This window comes from Podarcis raffonei, chromosome 3 (assembly GCF_027172205.1).
Source record: "Podarcis raffonei isolate rPodRaf1 chromosome 3, rPodRaf1.pri, whole genome shotgun sequence".
Lineage (NCBI taxonomy): Eukaryota > Metazoa > Chordata > Lepidosauria > Squamata > Lacertidae > Podarcis > Podarcis raffonei.
Genome location: NC_070604.1, coordinates 50169115 through 50184712, shown reverse-complemented (window position 1 = coordinate 50184712; position 15598 = coordinate 50169115). Strand labels below are relative to the sequence as shown.

Sequence of the window (15598 nt, the reverse complement as noted above, 5' to 3'; positions counted from 1 at the left end):
TTTTTGTATCAGGAACAAATGTGAGTAGTTTTTGTCTGAATAAATTCAGCATATATACAAGCTAGGGAAACCATGTTATTTTTAGTGGAAAACAGAAATGTACAAGACGGTTCTCTGTTCAATGTTCAGCATATGCAAATTCAGACAACAATATCAACTACTAGACTATTTTGTTGAATATGTACTTTTAAGCACTACAAAGCTGTTAAGCCAGAATCAGAGTAACACTTGCTTCTCACATCAAAATCTATTATGTGCAGAAAATAGCACATTACTTAGATGTCAGTCAAACAACATACAAACTCTCTGCCCATAAAGGTTAAAAAATAGAGGTATGAACATCCTGTTCTAAATCACAGTGAATAACACAATTTGTCCCAAAAGTAACTTGTCCATGTACTCATCCAATGTGACACCTTTGGGCAATGAGTTTATGAGTTCAAATTTATTCATATTTAGTATCGATAATTTAAAATCCAGTTGTCCACATTAAAAGTCCACAATGAAAGCAGAATGCTCCAGAATTTTATGTCTGATTTTTACCTCATAGTACTCCTAGATAGGTACTAGAATTCTAAATCTGGTGATAAACATATTCATGTCAAAGCCAGCTTGCACAATGACCACAATACACATGTCTTGGGAAGGTGAGATAACAGTCTGTGACAAGCATTCTGTTCAAGTCAATGAATAACAGTGGGGAGGAATGTTTTATCTAAGCTATAAAACTCACGGTGGTATTCAGGGCAGTGCTGGCTATGAAAACATATATAATAACACAAACGTAGTACTAATGCAGTTGGACACCATCTCTCTTACACCATATGTGAACTGACAAGGTAAAATCAGAATTTCTACTAATATGGATGGAAACTCTTCAAACTTATTTAGCTGGCTAAAGCTTAGACAAAGGCTCTGAATAATGTTCAATTCATTAAATATAAGACAGATTGCTTGAAAATACATTTCATTCAAGGAAATGGCTCATGCTGCACTGGATCATATTTCACAACCATGGTAGTACACATTCATGATTATTTTTGAAACATTACCGTACGTGGAAATTTAGCAAGTTGCAATAGTTCTGAGCAAAGTACAAACAGCCACTGTGCACTCTGGCTGCATAAACTGAAAGCATTGCTAAGAATAAAATGTTTCAATAGACCAAAAAAGAGAGAGTATTTTCATCACACATGCACAAACAAAAGATGCTAAATCAGGACCCTAATGTCCCATCATCCAGTGATGTATTTAGGCCACTCCAACAACATGAAGGAATTATTATAGCACACAAAACAGACACACAATACGGCCAACTATATCCAATCATACAGCACACTTTCTGATATGCACAATATCCAACTCAAAGCCTCTTAGTCAGTGTATGGTCAACAGATCTATGTTTGGGTATAATTATATTGCTGATGCATCCAGCTATTATCATTATGCTAGTTTCTATGCAAAGTACTGCAGATTTGAAATTCTGCAAGAGCCAATTTTGAAAACATACACACATTGGGAGAAGTTTGAATTTTCATTGAGAGCATTGTGTGAAGAAAGGTTCAAATAATCCCCATTATGGTGTCCCCTTCCCCAGATGCAATTTGGAATGGGGGCAGGAAACATGAATGGACACAAGGAAATGCCATTCAGGAAGTGGTAGACTTTATTCCCAGTGACAAGCTATAGGTCACGTGCCTAGAGCACAGTCTATTGGCTGAACTGGCTCTAATACAGGTGACAAATAATACTCATTCCGCATTTGTAGTGTGGCAGCACCTACACTTTGGAACCCCTTACCTATTGATATTAGGCAGGTGCCTTCAGTGAACTCTTTTTGGTGCCTGCTAAAACAAACATTCCTGTTTAGACAAGCCTACTCAGAGGCTTTGAAAGTTGAGGCCATTTTAATCTGTTTTAGTATTTTAACTTGTATATGTTTTAAAGTATGGCTGTGAGGGGTTTTTTTTTTTTTGTACAATCAAGTACTGTATAAATTTCATGAAATGAATCAATATATAGGCTATTATAGGGTTGCATAGGCTGTAGTTGTTGTGTGATACATTATCAACACCCCAGGGGATTGCAACAGCAGTTCCATTGCATTTTGTTTCTTTAAGTCATATTTTCTGAGCTCCGGAAGGGGGGAGGACAGCAGGGAACAGGGAAAACATATGAAAAGGACATTTTGATCACTACACCATGTGGAGCCCCATAAAAAGTGAGTGAACAAGCTGTTCCATGGTAAATGCCCAGTATAGAAGCAGCCTAAGGGTAGTTAAAATAGACGTGTGGGGGGAACAATTTAAAACATGAACTCAAACAGTTACTTCTATTGAAAAGACATTACATAAGTGACACAGAAAACAAGAGGAGCAATATCATACATACATACTTAGCAGTAGGCAGCATCCGCTACCAGGATGTGACTGAATTAGAATTGTCCCCTACCTGTGAAGATGTTTGGTCTCTTGCCAGCTACAAGGTAGGCAGGGAGACAAATGATGCTCATGTATCTCTTTATGTTCTTCCTCATAAGAACAGGCAGCTTCCCATTCAGGCAGCTAACTTGGGAGTAATACTTTTATTCTCTTCCACACCTTGTTTGTATCCAGTGCTGCCACAGCATGAGCAGAAGAGGCTTCTGATTCTGATACAAGACTTCCGCTTCATTCTCACTCACATGCAGCCCCTTGTGAACCCCCAAAATCTATTCTAAGGGGTTGGGGGACCCTCTGGAACAGAGCAATGAATACGTCTTTCTGTCCAGCCACAGTACTAATGCAAGCAGCCTTGCGTGTTACTAGAAGCATGCATCAGTGTGATGTTAAATTAGTGTAAGTGTCCTGGGGCAACCTTGTAAACAGCAGTGAAATGATACAAACTAGAAGACTTACTCAGCAAGTTAAACAGGCAAGGATGTTCTGGTATCATGTTTCTGCTTAGATTCTTTGTCAAAGCCATTCAAGCTTCTGATTACATTCTGATCAAATAAACTTGCACATTTCCCCCCTTGACTATGATTCAGCTAAATAATTTACACAGCCAAACTTCCTCAATAGTTAATGAGTTTTGATGTCCCTGTGCCAATAAAACTATAAATTAACTATAACAGACGCCTGCAAGAAAAGTATTGCATGGTTATTCCAAACTAATATATAAAATTCGGTGCCCTTTTTGTCTTTGTTCTTAGCCCATTCTTGCATGTTTTCATTTTCTCCTATCTTTTCCCTAAAGCTTCCTTTGTCCTTCACATATGCTTCTGTTGAGGTCCTTTCATATTGTCCCTTCCCCCACTTCAGCCACCTTCATTCTTGGTTCCTTGCCATCTTCCCTACATCTTTCTAATCAGCCTAACCCACAAAGCTACTGATATCCTGAGGGTAGACATATTGACAACTTTTCCTTTCCTCAAAAAAGATGGACTACAAACATTCTGATAGCTTTGTTTCCTGAGCAGTTAGAATATGCCAGGCCATCATGCCAGCTCAGCCATGTAGTGTCAAAGGGATTACTGCCAGGAGCAGTTTAGATTCTGATCATATTCCCAGCTGTTCTTCAAAATTCTGTAATTAGCAATGAAGGATTGAAAAGCAAAGGCAGGAAGGAACTGAAAAACTTATTTATCAGATTTTTGTGTGGGTTTCGGTGAGGGTTATAACAATTGTTTAAAAAATAAACAAAAAAATTATTAAAATGGTTAAAAAGAGTTCCATGTATAAAGCAATTAAAACAATTCCAAATATAAAACAGCTAAAAAGTGTTCCAATACAGATGCAGACTGGCATAAAGATCTCCACTTAAAAGGCTTATTGGGAGAGGAAGGTCTTTCACAGGTAACTAAAAGACAACAGAGACAGTGTCTGTCTTTTATGTGATGGGAGGGAAATCCAATGCAGACATTGTAAATACTAATTATGAGAGGTGGAGGGTTAAAAAACTGCTTTTTATCTCAATGTTTATGATGTCTTAACAAACCACTTCTTTTATATCAGACTAATTTAGGTAACCCTAACCCTACCACTTGCCTATGTCCTTGGTTTGAGGTGACTGGAGAGATGTGTCAAAAAGTCTACCCACCACTTTTCCCTACACATAACGCATTACACTGAGGTATTTTTAATCATCAGAATTTGGGGTAGGGTGTGGGAGGATGGGGATGGGATAGTTCAGAAAGCAACAAACAGCTCAAGCTTCCAAATAAAATGTGAATAGTAAGTTTTCAATTTCTGAACAAATGTTAGCTCTTCCAAAATCTTGGCTATGTTTCAAAGACAACTTTGATAAGCTTTTTACAAAGAAAAACTACTGTGGGAATTACTGTCAATCACAGGGATAGCTATTGTGCCTCACAGTGGTTGGCTCTAATAGCTATTACTGGGATTTCATGTTTTCATTTAACATTAAGAAACCATCTGGTGTCTTTATATTATGTTGCACTATATGCTACTGTTTTGCTCAATTCTGGCAGTTAGTTATTTTATCTTGCTGTAATGAGATATAGATATAAACACAGAAGCAAGATCAAACTCAGCGCTGTCATACTTGTGCATTGTCAATAAACCTGAACTACCAACACTGTTTCATCTTCATTGCCAAATATACCAAGTGCATTTGTACAATGGTGAAGGCAGGCAGTAAAGCTTTCATAGGAGTTGTCTGTCTACACACTGAGATCTGTAGAACAAAAGCCAAGCTTGAGAAGCGACTAGTTCATGGAACATATCAAACCTTTGCATATGAAGGCAAAAGATCTGAAGGGGGGAACTTTGCATGTTCAGCTGAAAGTGCTAAGAATCCTCCACATGAACAGGAACCCCAATCATACAAGGTTCTGAATCATATGGTGGAATTGTAAGTATGACCAGCTGAAAGCATGAAAATTCCTCTCTTGTGGGAAGATCGGAGGCTGTCGCCTGGGGGGATGGTAGTGCTGGGAGCAAGGCTAGCGTTGGGAGCAAGGCTAGTGTAGGCAGCCATGCTCCCCACTCCATGTGTGGAGATGAACATCTAAGCAGAGCTTAATTGTCCAAGATGGAATATGGAATCATTTTCATGTTCAAGATGGAATATGGAATCAATTTTTTTAAAAAAATCTCAGGCAGTATGCTTCATAACCATATTTCATAGCAACATTTTGTACTGAATAGCTCCCTACAACTTTTCACTCAACTATAATCCCTTGCAGATGACCGCAATTCCTGGAGACAGACAGATAGGTCATGCATCCATAGCAGTGACCAGAGAAGGAATGACCACTGGGAGGAGTACAGAGAGAAGAAAAGCCATGGTGCACCTGCTGCAGCACAACTGGGTGTCTCAATCTGCCACAAAATTATGTCTCTCCTATATCAGCCTCTACAGCCCCAGGAGGTGCTATAACCTTCCAAGAGTTTGGTGTTACCCCCAAAGACACACTCCTCCACTGCATCCCAAGACAGACAGATGCCAACCAATCGTATTATGATAGACACAACTGCTATTTAAGCCTAGACTCAATAATTCTATCGGTCATATGGTCACATTCCCAGGACAGTAGGATTTTCTTTCATCAAAATGCGCGCACTCTCCCAATCCTCTTTTAAATATCTCCAGGGGCAAGAGATTTCCTGGCTCTTGATCAATCTCATAAAGCACTAACACATCCAGTTAAAACGGTAATAAAAATGGCAGAAAATAAAATAGAAAAAACGTAACTACAGAAGACATTACTGAAAGCTCAAAGGTCAATATTTTATGACTGGACATGTTTCTCCAAGTTCAGAAGGCTACACTAGTTCATTTTGCACTCATCAGATCTGGTCACTTCAGTGCTGCTAAGGCAGCGAAAACAATGCGGGAGGCAGCAGTTACAAGTTAGCAGCCTCAGAAGCCGCAGCAGGCGCTGTGATTCTCCAGCAATGTGAGGTGCATTCCATTGTGTCTCGAGACAGACAGCTGACAACAAGGCCTAATCCCTAGAACTGCATATCCAATTGCCAGGTTCCCTCCCCCATACCCTTTTCATATTACCCAACCGGACAATATGCTAAGAAGACATTTAATGTACATCTCTTCTTTTTGAAAGCAGTTGGGGGGGTGTTGTAGTTTACAGATAGGGTGAATTAATTCATTACCACTCCATTGTTTGACCAGCAAAAATCTGCTCACCTGCCATTCTGAGTATGCAAAACTGTTAGTTTGTTTTCCTCTGCTGTCATTTCTTATACCAGGTTGTGCTAGGTTTAGTAACTACAGCATCTTACTTCAAAGACAAACATGTAATAGACTTCCCCAAGCTGGCTGGTATCCTCCAGGTAATTTGGACTGCTGGTATTATCAGCCATGGTGGCTGATGGAAGTTGTATTCCAAAACATCTGAAGGGCACCAGGTTGCAGAAGACTAACATATAGTGTAGGTGTAGATGTTACAGTGACAAGACTTCCTAACTCTTGAGACATGAGGAACTGAGGGCATGCCACACCATAAGAGCATAAGAAAAGCCCTGTTGGATTAGGCCAGCATCTTGTTCTTACAGTGGCCAACCAGATTTCCATCCTAGGAGCAGGACCTCAGTGCAACAGCAATGTCCCCACTTGCAGTTCCCAGCAACTGGTGTTCAGAGGAACACAGAAGGTTCCAACAGTGAAGACAGAACAGAGTCATACATGACTAACCGGCCACACTTATTGAAGATGGACGTTTCCCAAGCTAATTGTTTGGGAAAGTTCTTCCAATAGTCAGGAATGACTCTCATTCAACTCTGTAGTGCTAGAAGGCATAGCATTCAATCCAGGGGTTGCAAAGATACACCAGAACAAATTAACAAGGAAAATACAAAGAGGTGAAAAGAGAAATAGAAAAAGAAATATGTGCAGAATAAGAAGATATGGTAAAGAAAAAAGCAGCAGCATAACACCATTTGGGCTAGAATATTTTACTCAGAAAAATTGCCCCCCAAAATGCTTTCAAGTTCAGCCTGACAATCAGAAAGAATACAACATCAAAGTCTTCCACTAGTATCAGGCAGACATAAAATAAAATAAAGTCTTGTAGAGTTCTTTGGTAAGACTGAATAAATACTTTGTGTCATAATTTTGTTTTGACAGCTTCAAATATCCCTGCCATTAAGGCAGCTTTGATTGATTAGTTACAGTTAACTCCTACAAACTTATTACCTCTATTTCTCATACAGATTTTTGGAAGAAAAAATTCTATAATACTACCTGCATCGTAGCTTGTTTACGGTACTTTTAGCTACCAAATATTAATAAGTTCCAAATTCCATAGTTCCATCAGAACTATGTTAATGTTTACATAACATCTGGGTCTCCACAAAAATAGGGAAACACAAGTGATTATCCATGACATCTTGGAGAGATCTGAAAAAAATCTGATTTGCAACTAGTGGCTCACTGAGGAGAATAACCGCTCATCTGGGGCTCTGGATGGATGATGCTTGCACCAAGGCATGGCTGTGGTGGGTCCATGGAGGCTGCCATCTTTCAGTGAGGCCAGGAAAGGGGATGGTCACCTGGCGACACCCACCTTTGGCCTCAATGAACTCTCAGGTATGTGTGGGCAGTGCCTGCAAGGCGAATCAGGGGCAGGGGCTTGGGGGTTGCACCCAGCCCACCCCTGGTCTATTTAAGGAGGTGGCCAAGTGCATGCTATCCTGTTGGATGTTCGTCACTGGATTTCCCACCCACCCAATCTGTTAGGGGCACGCTCAGTGGGGAGTGGGTATGGGGCATATGGACCTTGCTATTATTTACTCGGTCATTGTATTCAGGGCCAGGGAGGAATTTTCTCCTGCAAGCAAACTGGCCAGCTTGCAGGTTTTCACCTGCCTTATAGCAACCGTCACAACTTTGGCAGATAAGGCATTGGACTGGATCCTTAGTCACAGGGAGGGGTCCAGGAGGGGTGACTCTGTCCAGGAGCCAAACAGGGAATGATGGGCCAACATATTTCACCCAATGGCATCCTGTACAGGATCATGGCACACAATCCATGTCAGGGGTGACTTCCCTACACAAGGTCAACCCCACCAGGTTCCTAACAGGTACCAGGAGGGCTGCCTGATGCTGGATACATGCCCAATGCCTTAGCCAAATCTACTCTTTCCTGTGGCCTAATTCAACCCAATACCAGTCTTCTGTGTCCATTCTTGTGGGCCTCCCTGCACCTGCCACAGCCATTATGCTCCTGTGCTGGCAATGGCCCATTAATCCTCCCTTTCTAAATGCTTAGGTTATATGGATATTCAAATCTTACATAAATGAATAACAGTACCAGTGAATCAATTCGTACTCTCAGTACCTTCCTATAGCATTTAGCTGCTGACTTTCTCCTTTGATCAGGTTCTTTTTATTTAAGTCCCCCAAAAAGGAACTCACCCAAGTCCCTCATCCCTTTTCTTTTAAAGACAGCTTTAAATTTAGAAGGATTTATCAGAGGAATCCATTCATCACCCATCATTTCATTTGTATGCTGGCTTTTCAAAGTTAAATCCATGCTCAAGGCCGCTTACAAAAGTAGCCATAAACAATAAACAAACATCGAAAAGTATACAACCGAATTCCACATAAATCATAAGATACAAATTAAAAATACAAAAAATAGCATCAAAAGCAGCAACAACCTCACACTCTCCAACAACCCCTCCCCCAAAAAAACAACACCCCAAGTGGCTCTCACAAATTTTAAAATAACAAACTCATTTGTAGGTCATTTTTCTTTGCCCACCAATGGTATAAGAGACAGAGTAAGGGGCAGTGGCTGGACAGGCAGTGCACTCCCCCACAATTACGCTGGCAGATTGAAGAAAAGCAGGTACAAAGAGCTACCACCATTATCAGTGCATACCATAAGGACTTAAATGAATTGAAAAGAATAACAACTGTTCAGGCCACAAACTGCAGTGGGAGGCAGTGAGGGTACTGCAAACCGGCCATCATCATCTTGATCAGCAAAAACACACACAAAGGAGTGAGTACCCTCTCATTCAGAGCTACTTCACATCTTCCACAGAAGTGGTGAATGGGGAAGCAAGAGTGATTTGAGCTTCCAGTCCTCTCCTAGGATTTCTGCAGAGTCGCTCTCTGGAATGGAGCACATGCGTATGAATCTGCAGATGAAGGGCGGTATATACAAATTTATGAATAATAATAATTGAATGGTTTTTTTGTGGAGGGTGGGGCAACTATGTACTGAATATGGTTCTTAACTCTTGGGTATTTCCCTATACATTTGTGAATCTAACTTTTAAAGCAACACAAGAAATCATGTGTCTAGCAAGGCAGTGAGTCTCTTAACATATTGTTTCATCTCAGACAGGGGGGGAAATGTTAACTAGCTTTTCTCTTCATACTCTTCTGTTCTCAACAGGAGTTAGGTGACTGACAAAGCTAAACCTGTTCTATCAGGAACACCTGACTGGCTCAGCTGCTGTGTTTGCATGTTGACAACCTTGCTGCCCCTCCTCCTCGACCTGTTGGTAAGCAACAGTGGTAAGCAACAGTGGTAAGCAACTGAAGGTCAGGTGAGCATCACTTGCCCACTACACCATTTGCTACTGCTAGTAACATGGTTGCATTTTGAAACTGTGAGATTCCTATGGCAGACCTTAGCATCTGGACTGGTTTGACTTTCATTAGTACACTGCAGCAAATGAGATAGCATGAATACTATTTTAGTGCATTACAAGCACAAGAAAAGTAACAAGTCCAGCCTTCCAGGAAGAGGTGCCTTAACAGCTTTTAGAACAAGGAATGACGCACCCTCAGTTTCCAAGCAATACAACAGTACAGGTTCAATCTACTGAAATATAAAGTGTTTTTTCTATACTGCATTGCCATTAGGAACTAAAGAAAGAATTAAAGTCAGGCAAGGAAGAGTGATGATGGGCATCTTCTGTTCTCCTTAACAAAGGAAAGTAAAGATGTGCAGCTTGACCCTATGGCTATACTCAAAGGTAAATGAGACTTAATCCTAGTTAAGTGGGTATACATTTGTTTATGCAGAGAAACATGCTTACTCTGAATTAAGGTCAGAAGCCGGAACTTGTTAGTGTTTATCATTGTCATAAAGTACCCTGTAAGAAAGCTGCCTTTTTACTTTCCAATGATTTTTTTTTAATGCATGAATAGGACATCATGCTTTTCTAAACCTACCAAAATGTGATAATCTGAATGACTAAAATAATTTCTCCACCTGCTAACCAACTGCACAGGAAGTAATATCCCCCTCCAATTAAATGGCAAAGGGCCTACCTTGAAAAAGGTCATCGTTGCTCCATCTTCAACTGCTCCATATTCTATCTTTGTTTGTTTCGCTAAATCATCGGCTGAATCGATGGGGGACTCCATGCGCTCCACTGTCAGAAAGGCGGCTAGATTAGCGGTATACGAGGAAATGATGATAAGTGTGAAAAACCACCAAATGCCTCCCACTATCCTGGTGGAGAGGGCTTTGGGCATGAGCTCGGAACCTAACGAAAATCAGGGGGGAAAAGATGAATCCAGTGCATAAACATTGTGTTTCTCATTGTTAGAATTCAGTTCTTTTGAGTTTGTTTGCTTTCGTCACAGGGGTGAGAATGGAATCACTGAGCAAAAATACATAAAGTGACAGGCATACATTTTGCTTATACAGACGCAGAACTGAAATTGAAAATAAAACCAAATTCCACTCAAAAGGGAAGGGTAAAAAAGCTTTAGGCAAATCAAGCATTTATGGGACCCAAAAATATAGCAATGGGAGGTCCAAATCAATATTTGGCCGTGGTCTAGTGCATAACCAGATTATTATTTTTAATGAGCTTTAAATCAAGTGACAATGAAAAAATAAAATGAGAAAGAAGACACTTAAGCTGTTAAAAGAGAACTAAAAACAAACAGCAGTCCTGAGCCTCCCAGTAAAATCTTGCAGCAGCTCTTCAAAGCATTTATGAACCACTAATCTGGCAGCTCATAAAATGTTTTGACTTCTGTAACAAATAAGCTGTTGCCCCAAGGAATCAGGAAAAATGTATCAGAGAAACTCTGATACAAAGAGGATGCTACAAACCTGAAAATGTTGCCGCCTTAAAAAAGAAAAGTCACCATAATGAATCTATATGTAGCAAGCCAATGGTAAAATGAAACATCTCCCATCTCTATAGTTAGCCCCACAGCTTAAGATAAATGGGGTGGTCAAGCTACACATGTCATTTACTAGAGAGCAGTAGAACTATTACTCTTACACCTATATTATATGAAGACAGACTATAAGTGCATTGCTGGAGTTGCCTGATCATGGCACTAAAACAGAAGGGGGCTTTAGACATTAATTTGTAATGTACATAATGATAAGTGGTAATTTAGAGCCTAATAATAGTATAGGAGGCACATAGCCTCCTTTTGTGCTTCATCATTAGGGTTAATTAACTAATATTGGCAAGGCAAATATATATATATATACACATATACATTTGTTCCACAATATGCAAAAGAATGTTGCAAGGCATATATGCAACAAGGTGTTTCAAAAGAAATATATCCATAGTGTCATTATGATAAAGGATTAGAAATTTTAATCAGTTGGCAAGGATTTTTTTTTTCATTTTTGTTTTACTTGGGTAAAATGGAATGAAGGCAAGATGGACTATTTTATTCCCGATTAATTATACTGTTTATTTTGCATCAGTTAAGGAACTGGTCCAGAAAGGTAACACATCTTCCGATGAATGGAGCTTATGCCAAACTCAACATCAATTACAGAACAGAAAAGGAAAAGAAAGGAAAGGAGGGAAAGAAAAAGAAAAAAGAAGTGGTATCATAACTGGACTATTCGATCCAAAACAGCCCATCTTACCCTGCAGTTCATCTTACCCTTGCTGTTTCAAACAAAAAAAGCTCTGACAGACTTGGACATGACAGCCAACTCCAGCGCCAGACTTTGCCTAGAATTCTGCAAGGGAAAAAGTAGAAAAGTACCTTTCTGATGTAGTCGCTCCTAGGCCCTGTCAGTCAGACACTTAAAAGACACTAAAATGCTAATACTGCCAAACAGCTTTTACTGCTTTCTCAAAAAAATCGACACTTAGGAAAGTCAAACAAGACTTGAGAGAAAAGAACAGTAGAAATGTTTGCCATAGTTGCCCCAATTACCACAAGTTCATATCTTACCCAAGGATTAAGAGAGAGTGCCACCAAAGCCTGTGAAACAGAGCCTGGTTAGGGGCTGACTGTCATGTACCCAAGGTAACGTCATGTCCAGCACTATATCCCACAATTTCCTGGGAGCAGAGAGGTGTGGGCAAGGAATGAATGAGATTCCTCTATCATGTAGCCTCCAGCATTCATGGAAATGTGTTTGGGGAGGGGGGTGTCAATGATGGAGATATTAGTGTGTTTCAAAAATTATTACACCTTGTCGGGGAACTTTTCATTTGAGGTTATTACCTGAACTATCCCATCGGCTTAGACCAGGTAAAGAGTAAAGGGGACCTCTGACCCTTAGACCAGGTAGGTAGAATAATTTATATGCCTCTCCCACACTAAACCCAATACAATGCAAGACTATGTCTTAAGGAGACTTCCTGTTTCCTGCTGAGGGAAATGGCTGCCTCCCATGAGATTGGACCCCCAGAAATTCACTAGCCTATAAAAATGGGGCTATAAAGCATGAAGTGTCTTGCTCGTGTGTGTTTTCTCCCCCTGGTTCAATTCAAATGTAACTAAATGCTAATTTGCCACTAAATGGAAAGTGAGTAATGAAATCGGAGACTGTGAGGGGAGAAGGCAGGGAGAAGTAAGTGAATGAGCACAAGATAGTTTACCTTGCACCAAGCTATGGTTTGACATTATGTCTGAAACAAACAAATGAAGGTTCTTTGCACTAATCTTTTTCAGAGGCAAGAAAATAATTATAGGAGGAGGAAGACTATGTTCTAATGGACCTTTGGGACCCATGAACATTTCGTATGAATGCCCCATAGTTCATGGTTTGTTTGGTCCTTCACTGTATGTTTGCCTTTTCTTGCAGATTACAAACCTGTATGTCTTGCTACCCAGTGGCGTAGCGTGGGTTGTCAGCACCCGGGGCAAGGCAAGTAATTTGCGCCCCCTAACCCGTAGGGGTGGAGAGCTGCGAGTGCGAGCGCGCCCCCCCCAGATGTTGCGCCTGGTGCGGCCGGCCCCCCTGCACCCCCCACGCTACGCCACTGTTGCTACCTCCACAGCAAAAATTGTGATAGTTCTCTTTAGATGAAACCAACTGCATTCCAGGAATGAAATAAAGTGGCTATTGGGCATGTGCAGGACTCCTTTCCACTCAACCTAGTCCTCTCCTTGTGGTGTGGTTTGTAGATAGTCCTATGTTTCATAAAATATATTTATTTTATTTCTATTTAGGCTATTATTTATTTACAGGAGTATGGCATGAGATTTACCACTATGCAATATATTTGGCTTATCTATTTGTCAAGTGCTTTTCTAAATCATGATCTGATTGTCGTTTCGGTCTTTTAAAATGCTGGTGCATTTTGTATTACTCATACGAAAGGATGTTTAAGAATAAAATGTTCAGACTGCAAAGAACACACTGGACATGTCAGATCCAGCCAGAGTTAAACATTTTTAATTTGAATGAAAGAGTGTATTTAACTCTTTTCTGTTTAAAAAAATGGAAATTACAATTGCGTCTCTCTGACTGGATTGTGCCCACTGCTATATTATATTTATTGTGGGTCTCCACGTATCAATAACTTCAAAAACAAGAATCCAGAGCAGTTTACAAGCGTGGTAGAGGTTTAATTAAAGTTGTTCTAACTTCCTGCTCCAGGGCAGTTATATCAATATGCCCTAACTCCTACATGTCTCCTAAGACATTCTGTCAAGTACATTAATTACTTTTCCAAAAGCAAATGCTGTTATTTAAAATGAAAACAAAATAAATGCCCCCCCACCTGCACAAGATACCCAAATACACATGTCCACCTTCTGTACTTTTGGTTGCCGAAATTAAATGCTGGTTCTAGAACCTAAATGCGTACATATACTCTCCTGCAACTGTCAACTTCTCTTAAAATATCTGTTGAAAAATATGCTCAAGAAGGGGACAAATGTTTTTGGTATTCCATGGAAATGTGGGTGTAGTCTACTAAAGGCAAGCAATGATAGCATGAAGAACAATGAATTTTAAAGTAAGTAATGTTAATTAGATGACAAACATTATACTGCCCTCCTTTTATATATGTCGTATTACACTGGGGGGGAGGGGAACCTACTAACAATTTACTATAGATTATATTGTTTAGGACTACCGCTTATATTGCCCTCTTATAAATTAAACACAATAGGCACAAGAGGAGTGCACTGTATAACCAAAATAAATAAATACCCTGTTGATGTATTATTATCTGTTCTCAGATGAGCATCCCTATAATTTTAGCATCCATCTTTTAAAATGCATTTCTTTGCACATACCGTACAGCATGTGCTACGTCGTCAACGTTTGCCTTGCCTTTATTAATTTGCATTTAAGGAATCTCAAACAGAACATGGTTGCAACAATTATTGCAAACTGGGATGGCATTTATTAACCATGCAATAAATGGCATCTCATTTCAGCACTGAATATGGAAAATGAAGGTCTACATCCAAAGTAGACAACAGTAAAGAGGTAATCATGCTTTCAGCTCTTGTTTTGCAAAGATGTCACTGTTTGAAAAATACAGACTAGTGCATCAATTAATTGCAGTGAGATGTACCTATATCCAGGTTAGAGGGAAGTGTCCTGAGAATATTGAGGTTTGGATTTATCTTATTTTGCTGGGTACTCTTTTTCAGAAAGTGGGATTCAAGAATGCCTAGGTGTATTAATGTTAAAAGCTGGTTTATGGTTACATGCACAGAGGCACCCATGCAAGCAATTTGTGCCAGAGAAAGAGAGAACTGTCACCCCCAGCAAAAAGTGGGACATGGCACCCAGGGGAAAGAGCAGGCTGAATCGTATACCTTGCTGCATGAGAGCTCCAACTCCAAACCAGAAACTATTTAGCAAGGTAAAATTGTTTTCCACCACGTCTGAGTCGGGGTTGCAAGGGTGTGGGTTATACCACTCATAGGGACTAAACCTGTGGTAATTGACAGAAAAAAAGAACATATTTAACAAGCAGCGAGCAGAAACTCTATCCAGCAAATTTGCTGCAAAAGAAACAGAAAAAATAAGAAAAGTTAAATAGAAAATAGAGAAAGAAAGTTGTCACAGTGCAATTGCAGTATATAAATACAGGAAGCATTACAAGGAGAAGAAAAAATACCAGTGATGAAGTACCCTTTCCTTCATTAATTAACTTGCACAGTAACATTATATGGTGCCAGTAAGTCTTGCAAAAACAAAACAAATCAAATCAAATCACAGTAAAGGACTCGGTATCACTTAGACCCCCAATAAATAGCACATCGTGTGGTTCTTAGGCATGTTGACACACACATAATAATTAGCAAGTTATTACAGTGTAACACTACTAAAAACTTTGTACAAAGGCTTTCCGATAATGATAATGGAAGGTAAACTGTTAAATAAATGTGTTAATATGATTACACAAGACTAGTAAAATAGCACCTTGAA

At 39.8% G+C, this 15598-nt stretch overlaps 1 protein-coding gene across 5 annotated transcripts in view; it reads right to left on the bottom strand.

The window, feature by feature from the left end:
• Positions 1–15598, bottom strand: part of GRIK2 (glutamate ionotropic receptor kainate type subunit 2) — a 439072-nt gene that overhangs the window by 98227 nt on the left and 325247 nt on the right. For 3 of the 5 annotated variants that reach the window (XM_053381541.1, XM_053381543.1, XM_053381542.1), the window contains exons 13-14: positions 14983–15101; positions 10255–10472 (exon numbers count right to left, since the gene is read on the bottom strand). In XM_053381541.1, the coding sequence (XP_053237516.1) occupies positions 10255–10472; positions 14983–15101 (337 nt within the window). Of the gene's footprint in view, positions 1–10254; positions 10473–14982; positions 15102–15598 lie in introns of those variants that run through there. The other 2 variants (XM_053381544.1, XM_053381545.1) reach the window with 2 other exon arrangements.